The sequence below is a fragment of the Melitaea cinxia genome, chromosome 18 (assembly GCF_905220565.1).
Source record: "Melitaea cinxia chromosome 18, ilMelCinx1.1, whole genome shotgun sequence".
Taxonomy (NCBI): domain Eukaryota; kingdom Metazoa; phylum Arthropoda; class Insecta; order Lepidoptera; family Nymphalidae; genus Melitaea; species Melitaea cinxia.
Genome location: NC_059411.1, coordinates 922025 through 942219, shown reverse-complemented (window position 1 = coordinate 942219; position 20195 = coordinate 922025). Strand labels below are relative to the sequence as shown.

The following is a 20195-nucleotide window of genomic DNA, read 5'->3' as shown; positions in this document are numbered from 1 at the left end:
ATATTCCCATAGACCACACAATAAAATCAAATAAATATTACGATCTAACAAACGAACTTAACAAAAATGGTTATGTGGTTAATTTATACGCTGTAAAAGTAGAAGCGAGAGGTATACCAGCAAAACCTCTCTATAATCTTCTAAAAGACCTTGGCCTGTCGAGAACTGCAGTAAGTTCTATTTTAGAACGAGTGTCTAAGGCTGCACTAATAGGTTCCTACCAAATTTTGCTAGGCAGGGCGGGAAACTCGAACAGTGAAGGTGAGCGTTGATGCGCATCTCAAAGGGGGCCTCCTTAAACCTACACCGAGGTCGCAAGTCCTGGGAACTGCTCTGAGTTTCTCCTTCTGCCACACGATGAACCCAGCACCTGCACGGTGACTCCATGGAATGCTAAGAAGTTTGTCTCTCTATGGCATGACAACATTTGCGGGTTGAGCTACAATATTAATTATCATACTTATATATATCATAACTAGCTGTGCCCGCGGCTTCGCCCGCGTTGAAATCAGTTTGTCACAAAGTTTTCCCGGCAAACTTCCAGTGAAACTCTCATCAAAATCGGCTTAGCCGTTCCGTAAACCTTCCTCTTGAAGCCCTCTCTCCATTGGTGAAACCGCATGAAAATCCGTTCAGTAGATTTTGAGGGAATCGATCACATACGCTTTTGGGGACTTTGTTTTATAATACACTAATTGTTGCCCGCGACTACGTCCGCGTGGTTATAAAGATATGCATTACTATTTAGCTGCCTTACGCAAATTATTTTTTTATTTCAGTCACGAAATGCTTATCACTCTGAGTAACTTGTTCAAAAGCACAATTTAGTATAATTTAAAAGTTATTTTTATAAAACCTCTCTATACACCACATTTTTAGTTTTATTTTCAGGCTGCAGTATAAATAGCCTTTCAGGCGAACTTATAGCTGCTGTATATGTTTCATACAAACTATCAACCCCAATTAAAACTTAGCCCTTAGCGGTGGAATATCGCAAAATCCGTTCTTAGCGGACGTCTACTAACTATAATCTACCTTCCTGCCAAATTTCATCTTTGTCCATCTTGGATGGATGGACCATCCAGCGGTTTTTGAGTTCTCGTGATGACTGAGTCAGTGACCTTTCTCTTTTATACATATAGATTACGATGTATTATTTGGACACTTCCTCACCATCTATAGAGCATACATTTTAAATTTAAATTCTCTTACTTTAATAACATAGGACTTTCATACAAACTTCCAACGCCCGTATTATCCCCTTAAGGGTCGAGTTTCGTAAAATCCGTTCTCAGCGGATAAGGAACCTATCTGCAAAATTTCAAGTTCGTAGGTGTTATAGTTTCGGAAATTTCGTGATGAGTGACCTTTCACTTTTATATATGTATATAGAATATAGATTACCGAAATGGCTGGACTACTTTTTATGAAATTTTGTGTGCATATCGGGTAGGTCTGAGATTCGGCTAACATCTATTTTTCATCCCCCTAAGTTATAGGGGGGGAGAGGGGAGATTTGATATATAGGTTTCCTGATGTCATTGCGTGAAGTATAGACGTGTATCAAAAATATGGACATAAACAAGGATATCGATACTCAAGGTATCGATATACATATCAGGTAGGTCTGATCATCGGCCAACATGTATTTTTCATATCCCTACGTTATAATGAGGAGGGGGAATAAAGGGGTTAATAACATATATGACAAAACAAAGTTAACCGGGTCAGCTAGTGTGTTTATAAAAACAAAGTATAAATTATTTATAACAAAGAAATATAACAACATATCAATATAAAATATTTATTTGTACCATATAAAATGCTTAATATAAAATATATCACAAGTAATAAGTAAAAATAAGTACATAATTACTTAACACCTAAATAAGGAATCAAAAATATTTTAATGTGTAGTGCTAATTAATACATATTATTTAATCTTAATAATTATACACAAAATAGTTTTTGATCGAGACTAAATACAATTTTTCTGTAGTTATTAAGATATTTTTGGGCAAAAACTGTCATGAAATCGTTGGGTACTTTTAAGTACAGCATAACAAGTGACAACTTGAAATGAAAGATTGTGGTTTAACGCTACGCTTCCTTTTTGATTGCGGCGTAGCTGATCGCCGACGTGGCCATCTGCAGCGGTGGCGGGATTACCATGTTCATAATCTAAACAAATAACTTTATTATATAATCATAAATTTCACAAATATAAGTCGAACATGTTAAGACAAGAATATCCTTTTTCAACTCTTTTTTAAAGCAATAAGTGCCCGCCGCATGGACTGTGTTGGAGTATGAGTCGAATTTGAAGTTATGAGACAAAAAACTAACTACACCCCGTTGCCCGTTAGCCTGAGCTAATATAAAAAATATCGCAATCATATAATTCCCGTTCTTCGATATACCAATTTAATTAAAAAGCAGTTTGGAGTTTTGTTTGAAAGCTAACAAAAGATCTATTCATTCTGATCGAAACTTTCGCGTTTCTTATATCTATACTCATTTATAAAAAATCGATTAGCGCTGAAACAATATTTATAAGACATCTTTGTGTAAAAGTATAATGCTAATGCAGGTTTAAATATGTGTTCCAGACTTGAACTACAATAAACATTACTACGATGTTCGACTGGATATGTTGATAATTAACAATGGATTTTGGATTGCTTTGTTTCAAGTTTCATATAACATACTAACCATTGCCGCTTTTTCGTCCAATATCTGAGCCCATTCTCCAAAGTTGCCCGTCACTCTAAAAAACAAAAGATAATAGAATTAACATTAATCTTACATTAACTGATGTATCACAATCCGTGGGACGAGGATAAACGCTACTTTAAAATATGAAATATTTCATTATAGCCTTTACTATATACATTACGTTACAATACACAAATAAGGAATTAGAAATAGAAAATTGAAGATGGAACCAACCTGGAATAAGCCCAAAATAGTAATAAAGCGATGGCTCCATATGCGAGGAGGCTGGCCAGCAGGCTGAGCACGGTGAAGTCCAGTATATCCGAGATAACCACCAGCATCCAGGCGGCGAACGTCAGCGCTAGCAACACCAGCGCCGTGCCCAACCGCCGCAGCACGTTCTTGCTGTCATTGTGCCGCCGGTACTGCTCAAACTGCTCGTCTAGCTCCTGGTTGCCAAAAGTGGGCGTGATCCGTTAAAAAGTGATGAATAAAATCATTAGTTTATCGGGAATATGGATGAAGTACAAACTAAATACTGCAACTAAAGTAGCACAAACTATTGGTTGACTGGTTGGTCAGTGCTTCCGTGAATATAAGGCGGATGCGTGCAGTCACACTTTTACGTTTACTGCATGTCAAAGGAAGTATTGGCAATTCCTGGAATATTATACACAGTCATAATAAGCATAGCCTAAACACCAAACAAACGGCTACTGAGCAAGTGGAATGTGGCGGGAATGGCAAATTAGCATATTGTCAGCTCGCAAGCGTTTTAGTTATCTGACTTTGGGATTTGCGCTGTTGCAACTCACCTCTGTTTCAACACTCCTCGGTCTCCCTTACTTCAGAACTAAGCGGAGTAAACGTAATATATCTTATATTTTATACATGGTTAAGTTAAAAAATCTTAAAAAATAAATAAAGATAATTGATCCAATCTGTAAATTTCTACTGCTGAGCATAGGCATCTTATTCCATATATAAGAAGGGTCTTGTTGACACCATTCGTAAAAAAGACTGTATAGACAAGGTGCAAAAAGTAGGACAAAAAAGATCATTGTGAATAAACTCGCTCAGAGCAGGTATTATCCCACTATCTTCCAGATCATCCCAGCTTACAATTACTAGTGATAATAATTTACCGGGTCAATTAATACACGGTCTTTTTAATCTTTGACAAGTGATTGCGCCTTACTACTTTGAAGTAAGCCACGAATCATGAAGCTGCCAAAAATCCATCGTGCTAAGATTTTCCGTTTGTTTAATAATTGTGTTTGCTTGCAAACGAAAAAAAAACCGACTTCAATTACATCGACGAGTAATACAACGTAGATCGACGATAAAGTAGTCAAGTAACTACGCGTTATCAAAGATTACTCAAAAAGTAGTTATCAGATCTCAATAAAATTTATATGTGACCACATGACATACATCAGCTTTCGATTAAATTAAACATTATTAAAATCGGTACACCCAGTAAACAGTTATTGCGGATTTTCGAGAGTTTCCCTCGATTTCTCTGGGATCCTATCATCAGATCCTGGTTTCCTTATCATGGTAGCAAACTAAGGATATCTCCTTTCCAACAAAAAAAGAATTATCAAAATCGGTACATCCAGTAGAAAGTTATCCGGTATAATACAACGTAGGTCGACGAAAAAAGCGTCAAGTAAAAACGCATTATTAGATATAACTCGAAAAGTAGTTGTTAGATCTCAAATAAATTTAAATGGGACCAATTGACACACACCACCTTTCGATTAAAAAAAATTGTCGAAATCGGTCCACACGGTCAAAAGTTTTGAAGACAGTCGAATTGAGAACCTCCTCCTTTTTGGAAGTCGGTTAAAAATAGGCAAATGCATGTCGTCAGTCTGACAGACCAAATCGTGGAAATAAAGAAATATTTAGCTATCACTTTGATCCTTTTATTTAAACTTTTCTAAACGTGATCATGCGCCACATACCTTTCTCAACTTTTGCCTGTAGCTCGCACTGAACTCATCGCCACCCATTTTATTTTTCGAGTCAAAGATTTGCAGAGCCCTATCTCTCGCGTGACGATGCTTCTTCTGCAGTAACACGGGCTGTAAGTAGGGCTTCGATCCACCAGCCACCTCTTCCATCAGCGTCTCGTACATTTCCTTTGCTTCTGCTACTGCTAAGAGGTTGTTGGCTTCTACTGTAGCCTGTATTAAAAGATCTCTAACTGTACAAAATACATACTCCAAGTAATTTTTACTATGACCTTTTTTACGTACAGTAAAATGTTAAATGTAAAAAGTAATTAATACCATGTATATACTCGTAATATGTAATGATGTGATAATCTATAATAATATATATAAAAGCGAAAGGTCACTCACTCATCACGAAATCTCCGAAACTATAACACATACAAACTTGAAATTTGGCAGGTAGGCTCCTTATAAGACGTAGGCATCCGCTAAGAACGGATTTTACGAAACTCGACCCCTAAGGGGGTAAAACGGGGGTTGGAAGTTTGTATGAAAGTCCTATGTTTTTGAAGTAAGATAATTGAAATTTAAAATGTAAGCTCTATAGATGGTAAAAAGGTGTCCGAATAATGTATTTTTAGAAATCAACTCCTTTTTGGGGTTAAAACGGGGGATCGTAGGTTGACTCACTGATCACGAAATCTCCGAAACTATAACATCTACAAACTTGAAATTTAGCAGGTAGGCTTCTTATAGGTTGTAGACATTCGCTAAGAACAGATTTTACGAAATTCGACCCCTAAGGGGATAAAACGGGGGTTGGAAGTTTGTATGAAAGTCCTATGTTTTTGAAGTAAGAGACTTGAAATTTAAAATATATGCTCTATAGATAGTGAGAAGGTGTTCAAATAATGTATCTTTAGAAATCAACTCCCTTTTGGGGTTAAAACGGGGGATGGTAGGTTGACTCACTCATCACGAAATCTCAGAAACTATAACAGCTAGAAACTTGAAATTTTGCAGATAGGTTCCTTAGAGGGCGTAGACATTCGTTGAGAACGGGTTTTACAAAACTTGACCCCTAAAGGGGTAAAACGGGGGTTGGAAGTTTGTATGAAAGTCCTATGTTATTAAGGTAAGAGACTTGAAATTTAAAATGTATGCTTTATAGATGGTGAGGAAGTGTCCAAATAATACATCGTAATCTATATACAAATCTCTAATCTATATACATCGTAATCTATATAAAAGAGAAAGGTCACTGACTCACTCATCACGAGAAATCAAATACCTCTGGATGGTCCCTCCATCCAAGATCGACAAAGATGAAATTTGGTAGGGAGGTAGATTATAGTTAGTAGACGTCCACTAAAAACGAATTTTGAGATATTCCACCGCGAAGGGGGTATAATTGGGGTTAATAGTTTGTATGAAATATATTCAGCAGCCATAAGTTCGCTTGATAGGTTATTTCGATGGCTCCTAAGTATACTGAGTCAACTAACAACTTTTGACTATTTCATTTTTTTAAGATATTAATAACATTTACTTCATTTCCTATCTACCTATGTAACAAAAAAATAAAGTTATTAGAAGTAGAGTTGACTCAGTATACTTAGGAGCCATCGATTTATACTGCAGCCTGAAAATAAAACTAAAAATGTGGTGTATAGAGAGGTTTTATAAAAATAACTATTAAATTATATTAAATTGTGCCTTTGAAAAAGTTATTCAGAGCGATAAGCATTTCAAGTGACTGAAAAAAATAATAATTTACGTTAATCATCTTAATAGTAATGCATATCTTCATAACCACGCGGACGTAGTCGCGGGCAACAGTTAGTGTATTATAAAATAAAGTCGTCAAAAGTGTATGTGATCGATTCCCTCAAAATCTACTGAACGGATTTTCATGCGGATTCACCAATGGAGAGAGGGCTTCAAGAGGAAGGTTTACGAAACGGTTAAGCCGATTTTGATGAGAGTTTCACTGGAAGTTTGCCGGGAAAATTTTGTGACAAACTGATTACAACGCGGGCGAAGCCGCGGGCACAGCTAGTAATGTATAAAAGAAAAACTTAAAATACATTAGATTTCATTGATAAATACATACCTGGAACATGGTTTTAGGTTCGGGCAAAGTCGACCCGCTGAATCTATTCATATAAGACTGCATATAGATCAACAGGCCTTTCGCTTTCACCGTTTCTCCCGCGATCTTTTTAACAATTAAATTTTCGGGAGCGACCAACATTGGTACGAATTCTTCGAGATACTGCTTAAATTCTTTGTTGATGTCTGAAAAAAGAAATAAAGCCTGCGATATAAAAATAGCTTATAAGGCATTTAAATTTTCTTATATAAAATAAAGTAACGTTACGGACACGGAATATAAATATGTCCTTCTTGTAAAAAATAAGTAACATGAACAATAATCGAGTTTACATGTACATACCAGAAAGTTTTCCTTTAAAGTTTGGATCAGTAGCGACGGTGGTTCCGGGATATGGCATCAGAAAGCATTTGAGTTCCTCAAAACAGCTAGTAACGTGCCTCCTTATAGACTGTAGTTGAGGATGTTGATTTTCGTGAATCTAGTAAGAATTACGAATGAATTTTTTTAACACCCAATTCAAATAATGTAATACAGGCTAAAAATGAAGAAATCTATGTCATAATTATTTTATTTATGAGCAGCTCTGCTACCTGAATAGACAGCATCATACTACAATATCTTAACGATTTTATATCTCTGCTGAAAACGCAGGCAGGGCTCTCTTGAATGATATAACCAAACTTTGTTAACATGGATGCTCCATTCAATTGCTATGGGGACCAATATGGCAGTTCACCATCTAAACTACTTTGTGGTTAAAATACTATCGTCTCTAACGTCAGCGTTCACTTTCAATTTAGGTTTTGTTATTGTTTTAATTAAATATGATTTGATTCATTTAATAGAACTATAATAATCATAAATATCTTGGCGATCGATTTTAAAAAGTAATCTGTAGTCCCGTTCCGGAACTGACTCCACACACTTTTCTATTTTTTGTTGTTGTAATTTATATATTTTTTTTAATCTTACTGAAAGGAGCCTCTTCAGCAGTCGTTGGCCTCCCTCCGCGCCGTACGCGTAATCATACGGGAAAGACCAATCCCGGACAAGAAATTGAAGACGCTGGAACGGCTTCCCAGTATTACTTTCAAGCGCCAGTCGTCCGTATTCTGTAAAAATCTGCGAAATATTTTTTGAGTATAAAATCACTAACGTCTAGTTATACTCTTATTAGCAGTTCTCTATTCAAAGCCTTTATCCAACAGATATACTATTAAACAATTGTTAATAGTGTCAATTCGATACCTACTATTTAAATTTGTAGATTATCAAATCTCTCAAAATGAATATGTCGGCACTAGCACTGTCGTACGCAATCAGCAAGGAATTTATAAACAACAGATGCACCGATCTCTCCACCTAGCACATCGTATAGTCACCTACCCTCACTCATTATATTACTCGAGTTATTCTGACGTGTATAAAACGATCAGTGCAACCGCGGCTAAGGCAGTCTTGGCTCTGGTTTGGCACGATGGACTTGTTGTATCCTACTAGTAGCTTAACTTAGACTCTTTCAATAATTAATTTGTGCATTGCATGTGCGAATTAATTGCTACAAAACGATCTATAATTTGGCTAGGCACAACGTACAACTCGAGCAGTGAACGTGAGCGTTGATGCGCATCTCATCTCCTTAAACCTACACCTAGGTCGCAAGTCCTAGGCACTGCTCTGAGTTACTCCCTCTGCCACACGATGGACTCGGCATCCGCACGGTGAAACCATCGAGTGCTAAGAAGTTCGTCTCCCCCCCGTTAACTAATAACTATCCCGTGTTCCGTGCTGCGTTACCCTTGTGTTAAGTGATTCCTGTGTCATAATAAATTGACGATACCATACAGTGTGTTATATTATTATATTATATTATTATACTCGTACCAACATTTACCACTCAAGCCCACATAGACCGAGTACTCAGGAGACGATGAGCGAGAGAGATCTACCTCATCCGACAAATATATGACCTAACTACCAAATATTGCAGATTCGCGATTTTTGTATCCCGAACATTCTTGGGAATTTTATATGTTGTTGTGCTATTTTATTGTCTAACCTGCAGATACTGCAAATAATCTTCTCCGATTTGTTGGGAGACGTTGTATATCTGAACGGAAGATAACATTGCTGATAGCGCGAACACCGTGGCGTTGTCTTTCAACGTCGACTCGCTGTCGAATGTGCCTTGTGTGTCCATCAAATATATCACTACCTGGAATAACAGTTTATATTTATTGACTATGAGGGCAAATAAAGTTCACAAATATTTAAATGTATAATTTACTTTTATAAAATTAGACCTTTGTTAGTTTCTAGCTGAAACTCGTAACTAGCTACAATCTATATTTGTAGGTAATAAATAAATTGAAGTCTTTTTACCCGACTGCCAAGGAAGGGTTATGTTTTTCGCGCGTATCTTGTATGTATGTATATTTGTATGTAATATTCTTTACTACCTCATATTTCCAGAACCACTGAACGGATTTACATAATTGAGGTATCGTTAGGTTCGTCTTAGCTGCCCAAGTGTTCTTAGATAGGTGACATTAAAAAAAAATCAAACATGGCGGCTGCGCGAAGCCATTGTGGTTAATGAAAAAAAAATTTTTTTCTCGAATACTACAATATGGGTATCAAATTGAAGGGCACAATACAAGGATTTTAAAAAGGTATATCATGATTATTATTACCGTAATACTAATAAAGAAATACAATATTAAAGTTTAAAAAATGTGGACTTTGCTCTTTCCCACGCCTATGCCATGCCAAACTCGCCTCCTAGACAACGATCAACTTCGGGGTGTAGCCTTTCTAATAAAATACAATGTTTAAAAAAAACATACAATTAAAATTACAAATAAAAATTAATAAATGTCACACCAATTTACAATTACATTAATAAAATCAATAACAAATACATAATACCAAATACAAACAAATAATTTTAATAATAATTTCATTATATTAAAACTAATAGTTGTTGACTTAAGCAGTCACCTATTTGCTAAAGGTCAGGCTTACGTTGCTTTGAGCAGAGTGAGATCTTTCTCCGGGCTTGCTATCAGTTCTCTTGACCCTAAAAAATTACTTAATCAACCACATGATGTAAACTGTTTTAATGAATTGAACCGATTACGTAATTTGTCTGACTAAAAAGACATAAATAAAATAATAATTAAAAAAAAAACAAAAAACCCGCCTGCGTGAAGAACAACTAATAGAAAATCAACTGAAAAAGCTGGAACAACATAAAAATTCAATATGCACACAAAGTCAGCGAAATAAATAGAAACAATATCAAACATTTTGTGCTGTACATTTAAAATATATTAATACGGTAGTCCTTCGAAACTTTATGCAACGTCGTAGATAATATGCAGTCGGAGGCATGAAATTGAAGGATAAGTCAAATCATTGTCTCTTTGTGCATGTCTCCGACTGCATGTTATCTACGACGTTGCATAAAGTTTCGAAGGACTACCGTATTAATATATTTTAAATGTACAGCACAAAATGTTTGATATTGTTTCTATTTATTTCGCTGACTTTGTGTGCATATTGAATTTTTATGTTGTTCCAGCTTTTTCAGTTGATTTTCTATTAGTTGTTCTTCACGCAGGCGGGTTTTTTGTTTTTTTTTAATTATTATTTTTAAATTATTTAATATATCAACTCGTGACATAGTTTTTTTTTTTTATACAACTAGGTCGACAAAAAGGCTCACGATTCATCTGATGGTAAACTTATAGACGCCTGTAAAACCAGAAGCATCGCAAGCGCGTTGCTAATCTTATCCCCAATCCCTCCCAGGAGCTCTGATTACTTCACTCATCAACAGGAATACGATATTGCTTGAAAACAATATTATTTAGCTGTGGTGGCATCTCTATCTCGAATCAGCAGAATATACATATATTTTAATCTATCTATACAGATAATAAAATGGTAGGAAAGTCAAAACTGTACATTAAATATTTTTTTAAAAGAATATTTGTGGTGTGATCTACAATCGATACCGAAGCCAGAAATATAGTTTTTAGAATTTTTGTCTGTTTGTCTGTTTGTTTGTTTGTCTGTATGTATGTCCGGGATACACTCAAAAAGTACTGCATGGATTTACTTCAAATTTGGCACGAATATTATTATGAAGTCGGGTCAACATATAGGCTACATAATATCACGCTATCACCTACGGGTAACGAGTAGTGAACCTTTATTTCTACAACGCATTCTGTAACAACGTGTAATCTAACGACGCGATTTGAATGTTGTTATTATGTTAATAACCATGCTATAAGCTAGCTTCACACTATAAATAGAGACATTCTGTAGTATATTTAGTATCAGCATTGCACCCGTGCGAAGCCGGGGCGGGTCGCTAGTATTATAATATGATGGTTAACATTTTGTTCAAATAACAACAATTTTGTCTGAGAATTATTCCTAAAAGTATTTGGCATGCTTTATGTATAACAAAAGAGAAGCTATGGTAAAGGCCGGATATTAATCAATCTTTATTATCTTTATCTTTATCGTTTATCCCACGAAAAATCGAGAAGCCAGTAATAAAAACTTGACAATGATACCTTGTCTCCGTTCTCCAGTTTGGCTATAAAGGGTTGTGACCAGAAAAGCAGCCCTGTGGTATGACGCTCAGAACCAACACGCCAGCTGAAACCCTCCAGGGGTTCTTCGGGACTCCCCAGCCAGTCACCGCCGGTTACTTTTAAATTATACTGTAAGTAACATATTATCTATATATTAATTCGTTTTAGTTATGCATAAAAAACACATTAAATCATTTAAAAAAACATTACACACACTACCGTGTGTTTGATACATACACGCATATATTTTTTTTTTATTTAATTTATATAGGTATACTCTTTTGTTTAATGTTCAAACTTATATATAATAATTGAAATTAATTATGGTCGAATTTCGACTACTGGGAGACTAGTTGCAATTATTAAATCACATGTTTGATTTCGTTACTTTGATGATTAAAATTGTCTAATATTATCACACGATGAGGTCTGTTTTAAGAGTGAGGTAATTTATGATGTTTCCTTTCTAGGCTTAAGAAATTACATTTTTACACGTCTGTCAAAAGCTGTCTTTTTTTTTAAATCAATCACTCAATCACTTCAGCCTAATACAGTTCACTGCTGGACATAGACCTCCACAATTTCGTGCCAAAAATGGCGTGAACTCATGTGTGTTGTCCATAGTCATCACGCTGGGCAAGCGGGTTGATGACCGCAGGGCTGGCTTTGTCGCACCGAAGACGCTGCTGCTTTTAAGTTCCAAGGTGGTAGCGGAACTGTGTTATCCCTTAGTCGCCTCTTACGACAGCCACGGGAAGAGAGGGGGTGGCTATATTCTTACTGCCTTAACAACACAGTGTTTTTTTTAAAAAAACCCTGATATTTGGAAATTTTTTCTAGTTTCCAATTTATAATATATATTTTTTTTTTATACGTTTAAAATCATTGATGTCAAATTGCATTAAAAGCATACTTCTTTTTCGTATCGACATAGGGATTTTAAAATTCACGATCCTCTGGACCCGTATGTTATAAGAGAAAAACAGAACCAACTTTATCAAAAATTAAAAAATTCACTTATTCTAATAATTAAATCGGTGATAGTTATAATACTAACTCTTTGGTGCAAATATCGCAGGATAAAACTGAGCAGAAACGACTTCCCCTTGCGGAACGCCCCCGCGACGGATATCACCACGGCCGGGAGGTCCTTCACTTCATCACTGAGCAGGAGTTTCTCCAGGGCCTGCACGTTAAGCTTGAACGTGTGATCAGCACTTGGTATTAGCACTTGAATGCCTCTGCCAGTACTTAAGACTGTCATTTTTTTTCTGGAAAGAAATAAAAGAGTTCAGGTAAAAAATCAACTGCTCCTGTATGGACTATAAGCTAGAGCGTGTCCAGAGACCATGGTGCAAGTAGTGCTACTGGGTGCCTAAGTGTTAATCAATCAATATTAAAACTAATTATACCAATAAAAACTGTTTGTCTATCTGCAGATTATGTCGTAAATATGTGTAAGAATACCATTAAATCACTATAAATAATAAATAAATAAATATTAAATAAATAAATATCTACACAATACACACACGGTCGTCTGTTCCTAAAGTAATGCTTGTGTTATAGGTAACAGCCAACTGGTATATAACTACATTTTTTCGATAAACATACTTATAAATAATACATATATAAATATATAAATAAATATTTATATTTAACCCAGACTCGGGGTGGGAACTGAACCCACAACCCTCGGAGCAGAAAGCAGGGTCACTACAAACTGCACCAACGGGCTAGTCAAATGAAAACTAATGTAATCAATCTCTTCTAAAATCACCGGTTAAATCCCATTTTCCCCAATATATACACATAAACATAATGTCTGTCTATACACATATGTATAAGCAGAGCATGGAACATTGAATCCGACGCTGATAAAACCGGTCGAGACAGCTCTCTTAAATCACACCTTTTTTTCTCTAACTGAAATATTCGGAAAATTGACTGGTAAATTCTCGTATCGTTTCAAAAAAAATATTGTAGCTTTAGGTTCCGTCCGAAAAACACGTATAAAATATACTTTTAAATTTCCAGCCAGTTAATATATTAAAATTAAACAAATTATATTATAGACATCATAGACATTGCACCCATAAATTAACTAGAAAGATATAGATTTTAATATAGCCATTGATCAAAAATATTTAGAATTATTTTTTAAAATTTGTGTGCAAGTAAAACTTTGTTTACTTAGCGCATCCGAAGCTTAAAAAGTTATGTATTACAAAAATATTAAACAATTCAAGTAGCCGCTTTTAATAAATTTTGTAATCGAATACAATTCGCAACAGAAAACTTAATTATTTGCTTGTTATATTTCTTGCTGTGATAACCCCTACCCAGATATACATTGGAAAAGGAAGAAACTGTAACAAAAATGAAAGAAAATAATTTACGATTTGAAGTCCGGACGTGAAGTTATAATGGTATTTACAACATGTTTCGAAACAGGTGTTCTTCCGTTTAGGGATACAGAGATACAAGTAGGCCATAGTGAAATTATATGTGAAAAAATTAAAAAGTAGAAATTAATAGTGTTTATCATCAAGTAACTTTGAAATCGCTCGCTCGTTTCAGCCCGTAATATCCCACAGCTGGGCATAGGCGTTTTTCGCCATGTAGGAGAAGGATCAGAGCTTAATCCACCACGCTGCTCCAATGCGGGCTGGCGGATATATAGGGAATATGAAAAAAAACTAAATTTATATTTATATATTTTTCATAAAAATATATATAAATCTCGTGTCACAATGTTTGTCCTCAATGGACTCCTAAACTACTTAACCGATTTTAGTCAAATTTGCACACCGTGTGCAGTTTGATCCAACTTAAAAGATAGGCTATATTTTATTTTGATATATTATGTTATTATTATATTTCAGAAAAAAATAAGGTGATACGAAGTTCGCCAGGTCAGCTAGTAAAAATATAAAAACAGACTTATAAACACGTTTTTCACACATATTTAACACATTAAATTTCTTATCTAGGTAACAGTTGAATTTAATAAAATAGCGTTATAATAACAGCATCAAATTAGTATTTCCAAAATTCACAAAGCACAAAAAATAAATATGTTTTCAAACCTTTTCTAACACCCGACACAGTCTTTTATACATGGAACGATAAGCCCCAGAACACTCAAATTTAAACACGATAAATAAACAAAATATCAATAACTTTACTTTAAAAACAAATATAATAAAATAAAAATATTACTTTATTTTACAAAATTATTATTTTTACATGTCATCGGTGGGCGAGAGACGAGATTTAAGTAAAGGCAGGCTGAGCGAACAGTGTCCTATATCTTAAGCTTTCGAGTATAATAACGTTCTTATCCGACCTTGAACTTCATAGCTGGGATTTAAGTGATGTAACGGAGGAAATATTGTACGAAACTGAAATCGAAGTAGGAGTTTTTCATTTGGTATTCAGAGTCGGTACCTGAATCGGGTGTGTGAAATGGTGGCAGGGCGAGATGTTTTAGTTAAGGGCAATTTTCTGTCAACATTTTGTAATTACAAAATTATAAACTTAAATAACGAAAATAACAAGTAATTAATTAAATAAGTTGTGTTTGTTCGCAAACGAAACAAGACCGTCTTCAATACATCGACAAAGTAATACGATGTAGGTAGTCAGTAAAATAGTCACACGTATTTAACGCATTATTCGGGATAATTAAGAAAGTCAGATCGTCGTCAGATCTCGACTAAATCCAATGTTACAACTAACAAGCATCAGTTTGGATTAAAAAAAGAGTTATTAAAATAACTATGAATTAACACAGATATAAAACTTTTTTAAGTCGTCTAAAATTAAAAAATAACCAACTACGTAAATTAAGTAATAAAAATAACTTTACTTTACCAGCACCTATATTGCAGTATCCAAAAAAATGATAAATTCTCATTGATTATCTAATATGACGAAGTGTTGGCGCAACGGTCACAGCATTGGATTGTGGCTGTTGCGCCAGCGTTTGTGAGTTCGACCCCGCATATGACAAAGTTTGTATTGGTCATACAGATCTTTGCCGTGTTTTGGGCGTTTGTACTTGTGTATTTGGTCTGTTTCCGGACCCCCGACACAGGCATTAATCCTAGTGGGAGCGGTTGAGTGTAAGGCGTTACATAATATATATATATTCCATGATCAGATCCTGATTTCCTTATCATGGTAAAAAAAGAATTATCAAAATCGGTTCATAAACGACGAAGTTATCCCCAAACATTCATAAAAAAATTATATATATAATTATAATTATGTAAACTGCTCCGAAACGGCTTGACCGCTTCTTATAAAAAAATTGTACATATTTGCTCTGGTCTGAGAATCAGCCGTAAACTATTTTTAAAACCCAAAGCTATAAGGGTGGCCCAAACCAAAATATATCTTTTTTTAATTTTTTTGAAATTTTTTTTAATTTTCAATTTATTATGAATAGATACTATAATATTTTTTTAAAATATATAAAACTTTAAATTTTCACTCTTCTACCACCAACCCCGGTTTTTTAAAGCGTTTAGCGTCAAAATAACGTTTGCCGGGTCAGCTATTTTTCGGTATTTTTTTTTTTTTATATAAAGTTACATGATGGAGCTGCCGATAGAGGGCTACCTGCTGGGAGTGAATCCTATCTCATTTTATAAAGAAAATTTAAAAGTTTTCATAAAACAATCCATATTAAGTATATTGCAAATAAATATCTATACTAACATTATAAAGTTGAAAATTTGTTTGTTTGTTAAAACAAGCTAATCTCAGGAACTATTGGATCAAATTAAAAAAAAAAAGTTGATTCAATTGTCAATTTACCGAGGAGTATTCCGGGATATAATATTTTAATGTACGTATCTTTTTCCTTAAATTAATGCGGGTGTAACCGCAGGGCACAGCTATATGTTATATATATTTTATTAATTATCTGTTATATGTATTTTAATTAACAGCAAAGTTAAAATGTTTATATAAAGCTCCCTTGTGCGGTAAAATATTTATTTACAATAAATATTTCTTTGTAAATCTTACCACAAAACCACGATCTCTTTATCAGTGGGAGAATACAAAGCTAATTGAAAATTGTTTTAAAATGTTTTTACTGCGGTCTTTTAAACTATTAATACTGAACTATTATTACTCATTTAAATGCAATGGAACGGGCTATGCTTGGGGTTTCTCTCAAAGATATGATTAATAATGAGACTATTCGCGAGAGAACGAAAGTAATCGACATAGCCCACAGAATTTAAAAAATATTTTATTAATAATACACAATAACACCACACAAATTTAAATTTAAAAAAAAATAACTGAATTAAATATAATTGTGTTTGCTCGCAAACGAAAAAAAACCGACTTCAATTACATCGACGAGTAATACAACGTAGATCGACGAAAAAATAGTCAAGTAACTACGCGTTATCAAAGATTAATCAAAAAGTGGTTATCAGATCTCGATAAAATTTATATGTGACCATATGATAAACATCAGCTTTCGATTAAATCAAAAATTATTAAAATCGGTATAGCCAGTAAAAAGTTATTGTGGATTTTCGAGAATTTCCCTCGATTTCTCTGGCATCCTATCATCAGATCCTGGTTTCCTTACCATGGTACTAAACTAGGGATATCCTCTTCCCAACAAAAAAAGAATTATCAAAATCGCTACATCCAGTAGAAAGTTATGCGGTATAAAACAACGTAGGTCAATGAAAAAAGCGTCAAGTAAAAACGCATTATTAGATATAACTCGAAAAGTAGTTGTTAGATCTCAAATAAATTTAAATGGGACCAATTGACACACACCACCTTTCGATTAAAACAAAATTTGTCGAAATCGGTCCACCCGGTCAAAAGTTCTGATGTAACATACATTTAAAAAAAACAATACAGTCGAATTGAGAACCTCCTCCTTTTTGGAGGTCGGTTAAAAATAAAATGGTCGTCTATCGGCATTCAGCGTTTAACCGATTGATGTGTGACAACTATCATATAATTAATAAATGCTTTGATAATAAAATGATGTACTTCAACATTAAGTCGAATATATTATATACCTAATTACCTAGTGATAATGTCGATAATACTGACGTCCGGTTAAACTCGAATGACTTTATGTGGCATCTTATTATTAGTATTTTTTTTTTATATTCTTACATGCATCTTAATAAAATAAATAAATAAATTAGCAAGTTGAAGTGGCAATGGACTGGTCAGCTGTGTCGCAGGACCGATGGCCGTTGCAGTAGACGGGTCCTGAAGTGGAGACCGCGTCTTGGCAAACGCAGTGTGGGGCGTCCTCCGTTGAACCGACGATCTACGTAAGATTGCCGATGTAAGCTAGATGAGGATTACGGAAAACCGGGATGTCTGGCGCGAACTTGGGAAGGCTATGTCCAGTCTTGGACTGCAATAGGCTGAACTGCCTGACTGACTAATTGACTCATTTAAAGTCAAGATTGAAAGTTAGTTTTGTATTTTTTTTTTTTTATATATAGTCCAGCTCTATAAAAGATTATAAAGGTTCGACTCCTAGACTAAAAAACGGGATAGAACTACATGCAATCAGGAGATGAATTTAATAATAATTATGTTTGCACGCAAACGAAAAAAAAATTACGTCTATTACATCGACAAGTAACACAACGTACACGTAGCCGAAAAAATAGCCAATTAAATATTTAATAATATTTAATACATTATTGGGGATAACTCAGAAAATAGATAAACACGACAAGCGCTAGCTTTCGACTAAAAAAATACAAACGAACCCCCTCCTTTTGTTTGAAGTCAGTTAAAAAAAATTCTTCTACCTTGGATCTCTATCGAGTATGAAAAGTTGAAAAATAATCTTATTTATGACTTATTAATAACAACAATAATAACGACACAATAATAAATAATCTTTATTTATTTTAAATATTAATGTCCTGGTAAATAAATGTGGTTCACAATTGCATTATTTTGTTAAAATGAAAAAATCAATAGTAGTATTTTCTTACAAATTAAAATAGGTACATTGTAAACTCATTTACTTAAATATACAGTTGTGCTCTACTAATATTAGGAGGCGATGTTTGTTTTTTTTTTCGATTAGGGGTCATCCTAGAGTCATCCATTAGTTACGTGAGGCTCAAAAGGAGGAAATTTTCGCAAAAGAAATCGAAATATCACAAGTAAGAGGAGAGGGTAATGAGATTTTTTGTTTTAAATGTTTTTTTTTTTTTTCACTATAAAAACATAGTTATTGTTAATGTTGATTGCCAATGAAGTTTTCACTTCTACCGTGCGGTCTTAAGCACACAATCTATTTTTTTTTTGATAAATATTTTATTCTATTTATATTAGATATGCATTGAAATAATACATATCTTATATATGTATAAACTTCTCGTACGTATCCACATCGATCAGCGACCAACGTCTATTTTTCATACCCCTCAGTTGTAAGGGGGGGATTAAGGGAGTTAATAAAATATATGGCAAAACAACGTTTGCGGGGTCAGCTACTATAAATACATAAATACAAATATTACCTATACCTAGACTCAGGCAGGAATCGAAGCCGCAACCCGCGTAATAGAAAGTAGAGCAAAGCAAAGCGTTGGGCATAGCTATGAAGGATGTCTTTAAGACAGACACTTCACAGTTTCATTTAGTTGATGATATCGTTATCTAAGCGGAGACATTGATGAGCTAGTCTGAACGCTGAGCGATGTAAATGAATCCCTTTGAAGAGTCGGTCTCGGTATAAATTTGGACAAGATGAAATAAACAAGTCGTACCGGAAATCAGAAGTTACAAAGTTTTCCGCTTATTTGACTCTAACAAAAAATGGTCACATAGGTATTGGGAAGAAATTATTAATCATAAAATGGCCAAGTTTGGCTTGCGGGCCGGGCACTTTTAGTTCTTGGATAAAAACGCCCTTGGTCGCATTGCATTCTTTTGGCTTTTAGACAGTTTGTTGGCAAACTATATATCTCGCACATACGTTAAAAAGGTACTGCTGTTGGAGTCAATATATTTTACACAACAAAGTAATGATGAAAAAGAAATACTTATATAGGTAACGCCGCGTTGGCGCAACGGTTACAGCCATGGATTGCGGTTGCGGGTTCGATCCCCGCACATGACAAACATTTGTATTGGCCATACAGGTGTTTGCCGTGGTCTGGGTGTTTGTGCAGTCCTTGTGGGTCTCCCCACCGTGCCTCGGAGAGCACGTTAAGCCGTCGGTCCCGGTTGTTATCATGTACACCTGATAGCGATCGTTACTCATAGTAGGGAATATATCCGCCAACCCGCATTGGAGCAGGGTGTTGGATTAAGATCCTTCTCCTACATGGGGAAAGAGGCCTATGCTCAGTAGTGGGATATTACAGGCTGAAACGTATATAGGTAACACAAACTTTAATCTATTGTATAATTGTCAGTTTTATCAGCATCAAGTAATACAGGCGCTATGTATTGTATCTTCATTTATTTAGTTTTTTTATCATTACACATACTACGAATCCTACTCAATAATGTTAATAGTAACCTAAATATGACGTCATATTGTCATTTATATTTATTGCGATATTTTTTTTATGTTTTAAGTCTGAGATTATTCACATTGGCGCATAGTTGAAGCCAGGATTAGGATACCAACAACGCGTGTCTGCATCCTAATAGGTAATATAATTACATATTTCTACAACTTTAATTAAATACAATATTTTTAGATAGACAATTTGACAAGGAGATGTCTATTGACTACTACATGTAAAGGTATTGACGATG

At 34.7% G+C, this 20195-nt stretch overlaps 1 protein-coding gene across 1 annotated transcript; it reads right to left on the bottom strand.

The window, feature by feature from the left end:
* Positions 1-1883: 1883 nt before the first annotated feature.
* On the bottom strand, positions 1884-12666 carry LOC123662424 (atlastin-like). The gene is made up of 10 exons (XM_045597267.1): positions 12460-12666; positions 11382-11531; positions 8852-9007; positions 7765-7914; positions 7132-7270; positions 6790-6974; positions 4686-4907; positions 2950-3164; positions 2713-2767; positions 1884-2181 (listed from the first exon to the last, which is right to left on the bottom strand). Exons 1-10 carry the CDS (start codon positions 12664-12666, stop codon positions 2101-2103), a joined length of 1560 nt encoding a protein of 519 aa, XP_045453223.1. The 3' UTR covers positions 1884-2100.
* Positions 12667-20195: the final 7529 nt, after the last annotated feature.

What these genes read in the sequence shown, in the direction of transcription:
- LOC123662424 (XM_045597267.1), bottom strand. Translation starts at nt 12,666, where the DNA reads ATGACAGTCTTAAGTACTGGCAGAGGCATTCAAGTGCTAATACCAAGT. An exon ending in TGCGATATTTGCACCAAAGA is followed by an intron (nt 11,532 to 12,459) that starts GTTAGTATTATA and finishes TGTTACTTACAG; the next exon opens with TATAATTTAAAAGTAACCGG. An exon ending in ACAGGCAAAAGTTGAGAAAG is followed by an intron (nt 3,165 to 4,685) that starts GTATGTGGCGCA and finishes TTTGGCAACCAG; the next exon opens with GAGCTAGACGAGCAGTTTGA.